The sequence below is a fragment of the Mycetomoellerius zeteki genome, unplaced genomic scaffold (genome assembly GCF_001594055.1).
Source record: "Mycetomoellerius zeteki isolate Tzet28-1 unplaced genomic scaffold, Tzet1.0 scaffold245, whole genome shotgun sequence".
NCBI lineage: Eukaryota > Metazoa > Arthropoda > Insecta > Hymenoptera > Formicidae > Mycetomoellerius > Mycetomoellerius zeteki.
Genome location: NW_017257222.1, coordinates 758,796 through 774,780, shown reverse-complemented (window position 1 = coordinate 774,780; position 15,985 = coordinate 758,796). Strand labels below are relative to the sequence as shown.

At 32.9% G+C, this 15,985-nt stretch overlaps 3 protein-coding genes across 5 annotated transcripts in view; 1 reads left to right on the top strand and 2 right to left on the bottom strand.

Moving 5' to 3' along the window:
• The window catches only part of Ns2 (nucleostemin 2), a 5,977-nt gene extending 2,911 nt beyond the window's left edge, over positions 1-3,066 (top strand). The window contains exons 1-2 of one of the 2 annotated variants that reach the window (XM_018449492.1): positions 410-480; positions 870-3,066. In XM_018449492.1, the coding sequence (XP_018304994.1) occupies positions 875-3,055 (2,181 nt within the window). In that variant the 5' untranslated portion in view covers positions 410-480; positions 870-874 and the 3' untranslated portion in view covers positions 3,056-3,066. Of the gene's footprint in view, positions 1-409; positions 481-869 lie in introns of those variants that run through there. The other variant, XM_018449493.1, reaches the window with a different exon arrangement.
• An 89-nt stretch (positions 3,067-3,155) lies between these two features.
• LOC108723627 (uncharacterized) lies at positions 3,156-8,382 on the bottom strand. Its single transcript, XM_018449522.1, has 2 exons — positions 7,177-8,382; positions 3,156-4,117 (listed from the first exon to the last, which is right to left on the bottom strand). Exons 1-2 carry the CDS (start codon positions 7,658-7,660, stop codon positions 3,369-3,371), a joined length of 1,233 nt encoding a protein of 410 aa, XP_018305024.1. The 5' UTR covers positions 7,661-8,382; the 3' UTR covers positions 3,156-3,368.
• Positions 8,383-8,527: 145 nt separating this feature from the next.
• On the bottom strand, positions 8,528-14,399 carry Oscillin (glucosamine-6-phosphate isomerase Oscillin). 2 transcript variants are annotated; one of them, XM_018449406.1, is made up of 6 exons: positions 13,982-14,390; positions 10,047-10,207; positions 9,605-9,889; positions 9,160-9,518; positions 8,944-9,025; positions 8,528-8,710 (listed from the first exon to the last, which is right to left on the bottom strand). In XM_018449406.1, the coding sequence occupies exons 2-5, from the start codon at positions 10,168-10,170 to the stop codon at positions 8,948-8,950; spliced, it is 846 nt and encodes a 281-aa protein (XP_018304908.1). In that variant the 5' UTR covers positions 10,171-10,207; positions 13,982-14,390; the 3' UTR covers positions 8,528-8,710; positions 8,944-8,947. The 2 variants fall into 2 exon arrangements, with proteins under 2 accessions (XP_018304908.1, XP_018304909.1); XM_018449407.1 differs by lacking the exon at positions 8,944-9,025 and having other exon boundaries at positions 13,982-14,399.
• Between the last annotated feature and the right edge of the window lie 1,586 nt (positions 14,400-15,985).

Below are 15,985 nucleotides of genomic sequence, written 5' to 3'. Positions count from 1 at the left end.
ATAGTTTTTTCCTCCCTTTTTTAGCAATATTGTTCTGTACAATTTCTTTATTTAGTTTTCTTAGTCGTATATATGTTCTTGTGCGAACAAGACAAGAAATTACTCTTCTTTAGGAATATTATTATTAATTAATAATAATTAATTTCTTAGCCACTTAATAATTCACGCATATACATATATGAATTCATGACGTCGACTACGGAGTAAGAGCTAACCTAACCTAATCAGGCCCACGTCCCGTATTATAGAGACAGCCATATTGCTTTTTGCACTTTGGACAGATTTCTGATTGGCTGACAAAATTGGTTACTGCGCATTCTTCTACTTGGTTCACCTGTCTTATTACATCAAGATTATAACTTAACCTAACATAGGATGCACGCTGAATTTATTTATATCATATGTGTGTTGCAAATTTTATTAACGTTTTGATTAATTAACGAATTTTTACTAATTACGTTTGGCGTAACAACAATTTCGGTATGTTGTCAATTGTAATTCATTTTATGATAAAAACTAACAGAAATATATAAATATAAACTATATAAATGTAGAAAACAGAAATATTCATTGCTTTTATCGAATTTAAAATCACTTTCTATGCGAAATATTAAAACTGATTAACTTATTTAATGTATTTAATGTAGCAATATATTAATATATTATATTCGATTAATGTAATATATAATATTTATTTAATTAGAATTCAAGTTATTTTTATACATATTTGATTTTAATGTCTTGACATGTCATTTATAATGCCTTTTTTAATTGTTTCATAATGTTAAAGAAGATTAATTGTTTTAATAAAAAGATTTATTTTTTTATAAATTAGATCTTCTATATATTAGGTGATACATTTGTTACAGACAAAATGGCTAAAGCACATACCACTAATAAAGCCCCGCGAAAGCAGGGCTTTAAGCGTTCAGGACACAGTATGAATCCTGAACGTCCTATAGAAGGGTTGAAAGGGGTTGCTAAAGTACGAACGAAAGCGACTATTAAAAGATTACAGATGTATCGCAATCAGAAACCGAAACGTAATCGCTCTGGAAAGATTATTAGCCCTGCGCCGTTTCAAAGCTGGAACACTTCTGGAACTATGTCGCGTGTGGAGCCATCCCAAAGATGGTTTGGTAATTCCAGAGTCATCTCACAGAATGCTTTGCAAAAATTCCAGAATGAATTAGGAACTGCCATGAAAGATCCTTATAAAGTTGTCATGAAGCCTACTCAATTGCCTATAACTTTACTTCAGCAAAAGGCGGCAAACGCAAGAGTACATTTGTTGGATACAGAAAGTTTTGAAAATGTTTTTGGTCCGAAGAAGATTAGAAAAAAACCGAATTTGGCAACAACGTCATACAATGAATTAAAGAAATTGGCCGAGGACAGGGAAGATACTTACAATAAGGAGAAAGACTCCAAAGACTACGATCTTATTCGCGAGGATACTGGTGTAAAGGATGCACAAAGAGACTGGGTCATGGCGGCGGGACAAAGTAAAAGGATATGGAACGAGTTGTACAAAGTCATTGACTCCTCTGATGTTATTTTGCAGATATTAGATGCAAGAGATCCAATGGGAACCAGATCTCCACCTGTGGAAAAATATTTGAAAACCGAGAAACCTTATAAACACTTAATATTTATCTTAAATAAGGTAGATTTGGTACCGACATGGGTCACACAAAGATGGGTTGCCACTTTGAGCAAAGAATATCCAACGGTTGCTTTTCACGCCTCCTTAACACATCCTTTTGGCAAAGGTTCTTTGATAAATCTACTAAGGCAATTTGCAAAATTACACGTTGATAAAAAACAGATTAGTGTTGGTTTCATAGGATATCCTAATACAGGAAAGAGTTCCATCATAAACACCTTGCGTTCCAAAAAGGTCTGTAAAGTGGCGCCTATAGCTGGAGAAACAAAAGTATGGCAGTATATAACTCTTATGCGCCGTATCTATTTGATAGACTGTCCCGGTATCGTTTATCCATCGACGGAAACCGACACGGAGAAGGTATTGAAGGGAGTCGTGAGAGTAGAACTCGTTCAAAATCCGGAAGATTACATCGTCTCTGTCCTAGAAAGAATAAAACCTGAGTACATTCGTAAGACATACAAAATAAATGTATGGATAGATCACGTCGATTTCTTGGAAAAATTGGCGCGTCGAAGCGGCAAGCTTTTGAAGAAAGGAGAACCTGACATTGCAATTGCTGCACGTATGGTACTCAATGACTGGCAACGTGGTAAACTACCTTTTTATGTTGCACCTGTGGGCTATGAGGAACCCTTATCAAATCAAACAGCTAATACCAATGAAACCGTTATCACACAAGATAATGTGTTAAAAATCACCGATAATGAAGCACAAGAAACTAATAATTTACTTTCAAAAGAGATAATAAAGAATCAGCTGACAGTGACACAAGATTTTAGAAAAATACGCGTTGGATTGCTTTATTCGGGTGATGATGTTAAGACTCTGGAGCAGGATCACAAATCTTTCAGTGAAAGTATCGTAGAGGATGATAGCAGTGTGGAAAGTGAATCGGAATTGGAGAACTCGGACTCGGAAGATGCGAAAATAAAAAATGATTCATGTACCATAGAAGATAAATCTGATTTACAAGTAACAGAAAATTTAGACGATCGAGACAATGTGAACGATTCTTCGAATAATGATGATAACATTCTCAATGATAACGCAGATAAAAAAGATTCCGATATGAATCAAAGCAATGAGTATTCAGATTCAGAATTTTTACCTATCACACAAGATAATCTGAAACAGAGTGTGTTTGATGTCATAGACAATGAATATGATTCCAGCGATACTGAAATGATTCCTTCTAAGACAAGTAATGATATACAAAGTGTCTCATTAATGTCTCGTAAAAAAACGAAAGAAAAATTAACAAGCAAACAGCGAAGAGCTGTAGAACGCGCTAGTAAAAGAAAAAAGATCGGAAGCAATTTCTACGAAGTCACGAATGTGAAAAACAGGAATAAAAATAGGAAAGTACCCAAGGTCAAGAGAAAATAAATCTATTTTAGGATAAATTACGTTTTACTCAAATATTTGTAAAATAAAGAAAACTTAATAAAGTATTGTAAAATATATATTTTATATATATTCGTCAATTTTGCTAAATTATATATACACATCCATTTTCTTCCATAACTTGTCTCGTCCTTTATTGTTTAACGATTTGCAAAGGATGAAGCAAAACAATGTGTAATGTAGTTACATATGTAGCGCAATCATTTGCATTGCATTATCGCAATCATAAACGTATTTATATGTGATTTGATATTTCAGGATATTTTCTATCTACTTTTTTCCTATTATATATTGCCTATATCCAGTCGTGTTTAACAAAATATGACACGACCTTTCGCAATCGTTGAATGAACAATTGGTTCCCCTGGTAGGTCATCATGATGTCTTTCATATTGTCAGGCTTCAACTCGGTCTCCTGCGCGTCTAACGTGAGTATCTTGAGCATGACGAACAAATGCATAGACTCGAACCTGGCATCGGTGAATAGCTTGGCATCGAATTTCTCTCTGGTAAACGGCTCGGTATCGCAACCCATTCGCTTCAGTACAGCCAAAAACGTCTCGTGGTAGAGATCTATCAGTTCTTCGATATGATCCTCGCACGAAACCTCTGTGCTAGAGAACAGGAAAAAGACTACCTCGCGCAATGGACTGAAAAATAGATAATTCTGAAAATCCACGAATTTAATATCGTCTACGTGACCGTTCTCATCACGATGGAACATGATGTTGTTCACCCAAAAGTCTGCGTGGATAATAGTGGACCACGGTTCATCGGGTGTAATTGTCCACAAGCCATGTTCAAATGAGTCGCGAATGGCAGTTTCGCATCGATCGACGTAAACTGATAATTCCGGGTCCCCTGCTATCCTCTTCAGCATATCTTCTTGGAAGTGCTTAAACTCTTCAATTTTTAACTCCACGCTTTTACTGCGTTCCTTTAATATCTCGAAATACTCCGGTCGTTTATACTTTGTAGCCATCCCTAGCGCATGAAATCTCGCCATCGCCCGTATCGCGACTCTCGAGTGTTCAAGATCGCATCCTGCAATTCAAACAAAAAAGCTAGTCATGCATTTTTCATAATAGATAGCAACTGACTAAGCGCATTTGCAACTTCTGAGATAATCTTCTAATCAATCTAAGTTTATTTATCTTAAAATATGTAAGTAGACTCACGTAATCAGCAAAATCGCAATGTGATGCAATTGTATTGATCTTATATGAAACATTTTTCACGATTTTATAAAAATCATTATGACGTAAATGCATTCGATGTATTTCCTGAGTATATCAAGTGAAATCGTGAAACTTGGAAAAAATGGAGTCAAGGAAATTGACACTATAAATTATACTTTTGTTACTAACATCATAAATCATGTTGATAAGGAAAAAAAAGGCATCATTGTATTAGGATAAATGACTCTTGTGATTAATTTATTATGCTGTATTGAATATTGTGTCTTTAAATAAACGATGTTAATTTTAATCATTATTGTATTAACAACCTAAGGAGCACAAAGTTATGAGAAAGTTTTTATAACTTCATAAAACGTTTGTACCATTTACATATCAAAAAATTATACGACTAAAAAGTTAATGTCGGTTATATAACTATTTGTAGTTTTTAAAACGTCTATATAAACACATAACATTTAGTCAATATATGTATATATTCATTAGAAATTTATATAACGTCCATACGACTCTACACAAAGTAATCGTTATGTAGTATTCATTTTAAGATTTTGTAACGTCTATATGACTTATTATATGTTAACAATCTTATAATACTCATTACAAGTTTTTAAAACGCTTATGTAACTCCGTATATTTCAATTCAACTTTTGAGTCATAATATCAGGTTTTTAGGACATTTATACAACTGCAAAGACAAACGTTGTTGCGTTGAAATAATGTGTATATTTATAAAACGGTACGTACATTATAACTTTATGTACGTTATGTATATAACTTCATAAAGTAAAGTCGCAGGTTATGATTATCATAATTAATCTGTCTTATTATCATAACTAATCTGTGTATATACGTTCATTAATTTTAATAGAGTCAAATCTAAATAAATAAAATGGAAAGAAAAAAAGTGTTTAAGCATAGTAGTAGCTATTACAGGAGAGTAAAATATTATTTAAAGCATTTATAATTAAAATTAATTTATACCATTTATGAAATTATATTAATTGATTTTGTTATTATATTTATTTTTATATTTTTTATTTTATATATTACAAAATGTTCCGGGAGGAAACCGATAAACTTCTACAATGTATTCTAGTCATTTTAAATAAAAAAGTTCAGATACATTAAGTCAGTTCGGTTATTGAAATATAGATAATTTTATGAATATTGTTACAGGAGAAAATATTAAACATTTATAACTTTTATTAGATAATCTGTGGATATAACAAGCAGCAGCCTATTTGTAAGCAAAAAGGGGAAATTTAAAATAATATTAAGGGAAAATAATATTCACCTAATAAAATAATAAATTTATAAAATTTAATAAAAGTTATAGAGCCTGGATTATCCACCGACCGACGAACCGATTCGGGTCGACCGTAGCACGTTCCTCACGATTCTTCCCACTGTCATTCGCCCGAAGCCATGGCGAGCGACGGAGCGACGCGGCGGTGAAGGATGATATAGTAGCGAGAGCTAGTTACGATTGACGCGATTTCAGAACTCTGGGCTCTAATTAATAATTATAAATATCTAGCGTTTTCCACCCGTTACAATATTAAAATTATCTAACATTTTGTCCATAACTGAAGCGAATTGACTATAGCTAGAGTTGCCATCTGTCTTCCCCGGCCACCGCCTCTTGTTTTAGAGTGTTCGGGAACGTCTAAGGAAATTTTTTGAAAGCGTCCGGGAATAATTATAATTATATAAGCGTCTTCAAAGATTTTCTATATTTTGCTTTAACTCTTCAATGACGCTGAAACTGGCCGCCGCGGCCAATTTCAGCGTCATTCCCGCACAACCTTGTATTAGTCTCGATCTACAATGACTACTTTTTTTATGTGCAATTACAAAGTAAAAAATTTAGTAGTGTAAACTATTTATTATTGATGTAAATTTTTTAATGTTTTATATTTATATGTATTTATTTTTATTTTTTGTTAACTTATTTATTTAAAAAAATACCAATAGGGACACATAGAAACATTCGAAACCTATAATAAAATTTTGTTTTAAATAAAAACATTCTATATTTATTTTCCAGTTTAAATTGCTTTTTGCTTTAAGTGTGAATGAATAATTAGATGTAACATAATTATTTAGTGACTGTTCTGATCAATTTTACTAATCTACACAAATTTTTGTATGCATCCGAAGTTGTAAGCAAAATAATCGGGATTTTTGCCCAGCAAGTTCTAGTTTTAAAAATTTTGATATGAACCCTATAATTTCTTCTTTAGAATGATCTCTAAAACATATTCTAGAAATTGTCAGTTTTCTTCATTTATGTAATACTCCTATATTGCTAACGCCAGTTAAAAGCTGGTAAAAACACCACGGTGCAGACGGATATCTATCTCTCACTTAGATAGTGTTCAGCGCATGCGCACCACACTCGAGTACACTGTGGAAGTGAGAGATCCGATATTCTCTATCTCGCTATCTTCGCACACCCCACGCTTCCAAAAAGAGGCTGCGTTAGCAATAGGTCTGTTCGCGTTGTTTAAACTCGACATCTTCGCTTTCTCTCTTGTAAAGACCAAATATATATATATATATATATCTCATTTTAAGTGCAAAAATATTTGGGGATTTCAAGCAACGCGAACAGACCTAATATAGTAGTGTTACATATATGATTTTCTCATAAAATACTCATCATTTTCATAAAGACTGTGTTAATCGTATTATAAATAAGAATTTAAATAAACATGTTAAATCATAAATTTTTCATTAGGAATTCGAGTATCTCACAAATAATTTATTATACTAAACTGAACATTTTTCTCTATAGTTTCTAAATTATAGCAAAAAATTTTTAATTCAAATTTAAATATTCATTAAAATAAGCTCAAAGTTTCACTAATGAGTTTCAAATAAATAAGATATTTAACGCGTTACCTTTAGTTCTATCGCCGTTATAATAACCACGCGTCCTTAAGTTTTCCATTAGAATAACAGCGTTATCATCGAAATCGACATTTGGAGTCAGCGACAATCGAGACTGATAATATTTAGGCAATATGTCGAATACTTCATTGTCCTTCAAGCCCATTTCTTTTTCCAATTCTTGATAATAAGGTACGATGTTTTCATACATGAAGATTTCCTTTTTGAATGTGAACGAGGAATCAAAGATGTGCCGTTGGAATTCCGTCGGCGGCGGCATTTTCGCAACGAGATAAAGATCTTCCTCTTCTGACTCATCGTTGCGCTTAATTACGGCGTGAACACTAAAAATAGTACTACCATAATTCTCACCAGGCTGCAGCAAATTCTTAGTCGTATAATGGACCACTATCAACTGATCACCGAATGTACGACTCAATATCGGTTGCAATTCACACAGTTCGATCGTCTTTAATTTTTGCTGATCGTCGCTCATGATTATCGCACAGGCAGATATCAGGAAAAACTTGTGTCTACACTAAATATCACGTTTCGTGTTGGACGGACTGTACGAGCCAAGATATTACGTGTGAATGAAGCGCGCGTGTATCTCTGCATGTCCTACACCAGGCAATCATTTCATTTGCAACAGCTGTAACCATTGCCACTGCCACCACCACCACCTTCGCTTCAGTTGGTGGAGGTATGATCCGCCTCTTCCCTAGTCTCATACTAATATTTCTACATCGTAGTCACTATTACTCAACTATGTTGCCTATATGCGCTTTGTACGTGCCGGATGAGATTAATTTCCGCGTACATATCATCGACTCACACGCATAAAGTTTCGTCAAACGCCGATTTTCCGTTCTTGGAACGACGGTGATTTCCCCTGCTAATGATTGTCAGCTTTGTTTCTCTCACTTTCAATTCCGCAATCAGTTTGTCTCTGTTTCTCCTTGAGGGACCTATAACTATTATGTGATTAGTACAATCTCCGTGCTCTATTTGTCACTGTTCCTATAATAATTGCACTGTATTGCGCAATAAGTATCTTCTGCGAGTATAATACTCATGTATTATATTTGTTTTGTAGCCACCTATTGCAATTAAAAAAACTATGTTATTGCCTCGTCATTCTTTTATATTGGAAAGGAAGATTAGATTAAGTAATCTTGGATATAATCACTGACAAAATGCTCCTGTGATACGGCACACAGTAAAAAGGATATTTTTATTTCTGAACTAACAGAATAATGATATAAAAATATATTTTTCTAGCATTCATATGGCAGTTGTATATAAGATAGTATATATAATTAAAATTTTTATATGTAAATATATGATTAAAAAGAGAACATAAAATACAAATATATTGCATTATATAATCTCTAATCACTCTAGCTTCATAGTCCATATGTTAAAACTTCCGATTTTTGTCCTCGTGTAAATTCATTATAACTTTTACGAATTGCCGATGATGACAAAATCTTTATTTTGGCTGATTTTCTTGCTCGATTAATTTGCTATGAATGTCCCATAAATTCTACAAAAAAAAAAGATTATAAATTTAATTATGTAGGATTGTGATAATCATTATAACAAATTTGCATAAAAATGAGAATAGATGAACATAGAGTTAATATCTTATTTCTAATCTATCTAATATATGGTATTCTTTTTATTAAAAGATATTTTTTATAGGAAGGAAAATGGATATGTATAACTCGTATAATACAGAAAATTTTGATTGAGCATAAAAGTTATAAAAATAACTACCGTTTCAATTGTTTTGCACTGTACGGCGGGGGATTGCATTTCCATCTTCCTCAATCAATTTGCGATGTACATCACTGAGCGCCTAAATAGCATACAAATTAAATACGAGACGCAATTTCAGCATTGTGTCTGAATGTAATCAATGACTCTACTTAGTGATAAAAAAAAAGAGTGCTAAGTCATGATATCATGATATGACAAGATAGATGAGATTACCTTGAAGTATTTAACAGTTTTCACACGTAACTCCAGAGTTGCGTCTTCATCACAAATTATAAGCGTACGAGGATGTTGTTGAAACGCAGATACTGTCCACATATGGTTGATGCCTTCTTCTATAGCTTTGTAAAGGGCAAAAGCTTTGTGAGATCCGGTGATAAGAATCACTACTTCCTTAGCGTCCATTACGGTACCGACACCTACAGTCAGTGCTTGTTTTGGTACTTTATTAATATCATTTCCGAAAAATCTCGCGTTGGCTTCCAAAGTGTCTTGCGCGAGAGTTTTTACTCGTGTGCGAGAAGCTAACGACGAACCTGGCTCATTGAAGGCTATATGTCCGTCTGGTCCGATACCTGTAAATAATTTTAAAAATATTATTTTCAAATTCTTATTGCATCTAAAAATCTCTTGCTTAGATTTAATGAAACTGTTGTTGTACCTCCGATGAACAATTCTATTCCGCCAGCCTCTTTTATCATTTTCTCGAAATTATCACACTCTTTTTCGAGATCCGTCGCATTTCCATCAAGTATATGCACATTTTTCGGGTCGATATCTATATGTTTGAAGAAATTATTGTACATGTAATAGTGATAAGATTCTGGATGATCTCTCGGTAAATCAACATACTCGTCCATATTGAATGTTTTAACATATTTGAAGGAAATTTTGCCTTGTTGATAATATTCTATAAGCTTTTTATACATCCCCAAAGGTGTCCCTCCTAGGTGGAAAGGAAACAAAAAGAAAAGATTATTAAGATGATAATATTAATATAGCATATTAATAACATATAATTAATAATCAAATATTTAAAAAAGTTATTGTTAATTTAATCATTAAACATAGGTTTATCTTTTTATTTTATTAGTATTATATACCTGTAGGGAGACCGAGAACAAAATACTTGTTCTCATTAGGATTAAAATCATTGATTCTCTTTAAAACATACTTCGCAGACCATTCTGCGACATAGTCCACGTTATCGCAAATTACGAGACGCATAATAAATATTAATTGCACAAAATTAAACAATTGCACACTGTAACATAAATAGATATACAATTAGCATCATTTTAATATTGAATTAATATGTTACCAAATCTAATAATTATGGGCGATTTCACATCAAATAACGAATAAATGAATATATTTTCTTTCAGAATTTTTTGTTCTTACAGATAATATTAAAATATATATTTATATTAAGGTGTTACTGTTATAACCCTAACATTTTTCGAGATATGGAATTTTTTGAAACAAATTCCTCGAGGTCATACATTTAAACACTTTCAAACACTTAGGAGGCGCTAAGTGCAGCGACACTGCGTTTTTTAAAATACATGACTCAGCCAAACGTTTTAAAGTGAATTTATCAGTTTATGCATGAATAAACAAATTTTTAAATAATATATATTTTATGATAATAAATATGTATTTAAAATTTTTAGTTTTTAACTCGTTCTCCAAATTATAAAAAATGTTATATATATATATATAATTCCTTGATTATTTTTAAAATAAGACTAACAATAAATAAAAAGAAAAACTTGAAAACATTTAAAAAAAATTTAATATCATTTGTAATTACTCGCATACCAGAGATGTGTCGTTATAATAAAATACACCGCGGAATTTCTTAAATGATATATTTAAAATAATTTTTAAGAGATAAAATAATATATCCGTAAAAAAATTATCATTATTTTATCTTTTTTTAAGTTTCATATTTCAGATGTTATTCTTCTATTATGGAAAGGAACATTAATATTCTCAAAAGGAAACTTACAACAACGTTACATTCTTATCAGACAAAATATACATCACTTTTATCTCTAATAAACAAAAGTCGTAAAAATCGGCCATAATAGGAAAGACAATATTAAGCTCTGAAATAGTCTTGACATTTTAAAAAGAGCTTTATGAAATTACAAAAAGGAAAATTGCTGCTTTATCATATATATAGAGGGTGTCCTATTTTAATTTATCACGGAAAATATCTCGAAAAATATGACAGCTACGGAAAAATGTTTCAGACAAAAGTGGAACAGTTTCGAGGGCGTACTTTGATCATGTTTTTTTTTTAGAAGATGGAGGCATCAAAAAGGTATATACAGGGTGTTTGGAAAGCAATGACAAATCTTTCGCATAGTGGCAGAATAGACTAAACTAAGAAGAAAAGTCCTTTTAATACCATTTTACAATTTTCGCAATAGTTAACAAGATATTAATTGCTAAACATTGCCAAAAATTGATCTTCAATCATTTGTAACTCAAATACTATCAACTTTACAGAAAAATTGTAAGAGATGAAAATTGTTTATTTTCTTCTCATAAAGTTCTGAGAATTTTTTCAGAATTTTTTCAAAATTTTTTAATACCGTATTTTCATGTTGGTAAAAATAAGTAAAATGCAGTACTAAAAAGTTGATAAAACATTCAAAAAAATTCTTAGAGCTTTATGAGAAGAAAATAAACAATTTTCGTCTATTGCAGTTTTTCTGTAAAGTTGATAGTATTTGAATAAAAAATTATTGAAAGCCAATTATGGCAATTTTTAGCAATTAATACATAGGTCATCTGAAAAGTTTTGAGCCTCAACATGAAGATGGCATTACTCGTCAAAACAACAGCTACAATTTTGGTACTATAATCGTACATACTTTGAAAGATACCTGCGAAAATTGTAGCTACTTTCGGCGCTTAGTTGTTGTTTAACAGTCATTTGTGCCAGTCAATGTCAATGTTTTTGTAAAAATGGAAAAAATCGAATATCAGCAGTCGCTATGATAAAAATTCACGAATTGCGGTTCGAATTAATTGACCATCCACCGTATTCACCAGATCTGGCCCCCAGCGACTTTTTTCTGTTTCCTAGGCTCAAAGTTTGGCTCGGAGGACAGAAATTTTCATCGAACGAGGTCATCGCATCCGTAGACGCCTATTTTGCAAAGCAAGACGCTCAGTATTATTTGAATGGATTAAAGGGGTGGGAGCATCGCTGGAAAAAATGTATCGACTTAAAAGGAGACTATGTGGAAAAATAAAATTGAATTTGATCGAAAAATTACTTGTTTTTATGTTAGGCTCAAAACTTTTCAGACGACCCTTGTATCTTGTTAACTATTGCAAAAAATTGTAAAATGATACAAGACTTTTCTTCTTAGTTTAGTCCATTCTGTCTCTATGCGAAAAATTTTTCATTACTTTCCAAACACCTTGTATATTACTTCCATTTTTTTTAAAATGAAATAATATGATTTTTTTATCAATATGATTCTTCTAATTATTCTATACAGAGTGTCCCATGTTAAATAATGCATTAAGATTTCTCGAAAACTATGGTAGATACGAAAAAATGTTTCAAACAAAAGTTGTATGGTTCGGAGGGAGACATAAGAAGGTACCATTGATTTGACCTTGGGTGATCAAGGTCACGTAGATTTTTTTAAATAGAACCTTCTATTTTTCATTACATTTTCTTACCTGGAGAGCTTTTCAAAACACCATAATAAAATATTTTTTCATTAAGTATTTTTCGAGTTATAAGGTTCGAAAGTTACAGTACAGTCGGCATTAGCATTACGCAAGTTGTCCGACCGACGGTTAAAACCTCTTAAATGTTGTTCAGGATCATGTCCTGGATAACATTTGTCAAGATCAAGGCTAGTGGAGGTTGTACCTCTTATTTTTATTTTTGCACTAAAAATTCATTTCTATGTAAAAATGAAAATAAGAATAATCTCCAATGGCTTTGATCTTGACAAATGTTATCCAGGACATGATCCTGAACAACATTCAAGAGGTTTTAGCCGTCGGTCGGACAACTTGCGTAATGCTAATGCCGACTGTACTGTAACTTTCGAACCTTATAACTCGAAAAATACTTAATGAAAAAATATTTTATTATAGTGCTTTAAAAAGCTCTCGAGGTAAACTACAAGAAAATGTAATGAAAAATAGGGGATTCCATTTAAAAAAATCGACGTGACAATTTCCCTAAAATGAAATTGATAAATTCCATGAAAATTTTCTGATAAAAGAAGAATCTTCTCAATATTCTATTTTTTCCAGGTTTTTCAAAGTAATAAATGAATGATCTGTCGATTTATATTAATAAAGTTAGAGTTTAACAAATTAGTGTCATATAAGAGAAACCTTCGTACATGATTAAAAGCAACGTGAATTATTTAATTTATCTAAATACAAGAAGCATAATACATCATAACATATGTATTATAATTGTGTGTAAGACTAAAAACAAATTTTTATCTACCAGACATATTTGTGCATTCATGTCTCAAAGATAAACTCGTGACACATTAACCTTTTATCTTACATGCATAATTACTGCAAAATAATTTCATATGTATTCTTTAGATTCGTGTAAAGCACTTTTAGAAACATTTTAGATATATTAATATATACTTAAGTATCTTCCCTATAGTTTTCAACAAACAGATTATCAACAAGTTGTAAATAATACTTTTAGATTGTTTAATCAAGATTACAAAAGGATATATGTCGGTAGTACCAGAGTATCTAAAATTCATATCAATAGATACACAAACATATTTATCTCGCTCATAAAGCTTATCACTTTTCGACTTGACTCACGGACTACGAAGACTTCTTTTCTTTTCTTTTGAAAGTAGCTAGCGGCTGTTGACCCCTGTGAATTAACCACGCGTAGAGGACAGAGAACTAATCGTTATCTAATTTACTTATATTTTCCCTTCTGTCACAAGAAGCTGTAATTCCTAATAGAAGATGCCTTCCAAGGAGGAAAATGCCTCACAGAGAAGCGGTCTGGATCCTGCTGAACGAACCGTTGTGTCAGCCGCCCCAGTGGTCAGTGGTCAGTCACTGATTACTGAATCAGCTGATTTGGCGTACGTTAACCTTAATGTTGCGTAGCCCGGTCTCGGCGGTCTCTCCTGTCTCCTCAAGACTCGAGTGTGGCAGCCCGCCTGTTCCTTTTCGGGTCAGCTCATCGCCACACAAGTCCTTATCGTAGCTCTCATAGATAAGGGCGCGATCTGAAATTTTCAAGACTTCGCGTGCCACTATTTTTATCTGTTTTCTTATCACTCGCGAATGCGAGAATTAATTTCTGTACTGTTGCTGCGCATTCTTGATATACACACTAGTCTGCTTCTTATTCCTGCACTACCTAAACTGGTGCACACAATGCAATAAGTTGAAGTGAAACAAATATATGTTTGTTTCGCTTCAACTTATTGCATTTTGTGCATCAGTTCAAATAGTGCAGGAATAAAGAATAGACCTGATTAAACACGGCCGAACAAACTTATAACATTTTTCAATGAGCGCATTCAGCAGACTCAACAGTTGAGTGAGCGCCCGCTGCTATTGATGTATTCTTCTAGATCTAAAATTCTGATTGGATGAGCTAAAAGAATACACCAATAACAGCAAGCGCTCACTCAACTGTTGAGTCTGTTGAGTCCGCTGAATGCGCCCATTAGGTCTGGGAGCTTATTACGGTTTTTGTGACGAAAAGTGAAAATTACAAAAATGATCAAATTCACTAGATGTTAACCAATGAAGTTATAAATATTCTAGTAAATTCAATCACTTTTGTAATTTTCATTTCGTCACAAGCACGGTGTTTACACCGTGGTCACAAGGAACCGTAATCAGCCCCCTGGGGGTCGATTATGGCTGTGTTCCAAATTTACAAACACTGAAAATGCTACAGTTTACGTTACGTGCACTATAGATTTTCAGTATTGGCAGTTAATTTTGGAACACAGCCTATGTATCTCGAAATGAGGTGAAAATTACAAAAGTGAGCAAATTCACTAGTTATTGACCAATCAAATTATGAGTATTCTAGTGAATTTGCTCACTTTTGTAATTTTCACATTGCTTGCTTTCCAGCAAGGACATAGTCAGGGGGTCGATTATGTATCTCGAAATGAGGTGAAAATTACAAAAGTGAGCAAATTCCCTAGTTATTGACCAATTAAATTATGAGTATTCTAGTGAATTTGCTCACTTTTGTAATTTTCACATTATTTCGAGATACATAATCGACCCCCAGACACTAGGTCTGTTCGCGTTGCATGAAATCCCCAAATATTTTTGCACTTAAAATGAGATAGATATATATTTGGCCTTGAAAAGAGAGAAAGCGAAGATGCCGAGTGCCAAAAGTGCAAGCAACGCGACAGACCTACTGTGTAATACAGTGAGTCGTTTTATCCTTGTTGTTTGCCAACATTAAACAAGAATGAAACGATTCACTGTATTACACAGTGTCTGACTGTGTCCTTGCAGGAAAGGATTATTTCAAGATACACACACACATAATCGACTCCCTGTTCTTTTTGGCTGAATTTTTACACCAATTCATCTTTCCTTCTGGAAAGAAAAGAAAGAAAGATGAACTGGGGGTCGATTAGATGCTTGCTTTCCAGCAAGGACATAGTCAGACACTGTGTAATGGCGAATTCGATTGGAAGAACTAGTGCGCACTGATGCATATTAAAGCCGTTGTAAGTACACTAATTTAATTTAAGTATAAAAATGAAATGCAAATATTTCGAATTATGAAATACATATTTTACCTAATAGTACAATAAAATGTATTAAGTATTTCACGATTTAATAGATCTCTGTTTATTTATAAACATATCTTTACGTTATTTCGTGTACAACGGCTTTAATGTGCACCGGTGCGCACTGAGTGCGTCCAATCGAATTCGCTATAACACAATGAGTCGTTTTATCCTTGTTGTTTGCCAACGTTAAACAAGGATGAAACGACTCACTGTGTTACACAGGCTGCGTTTCG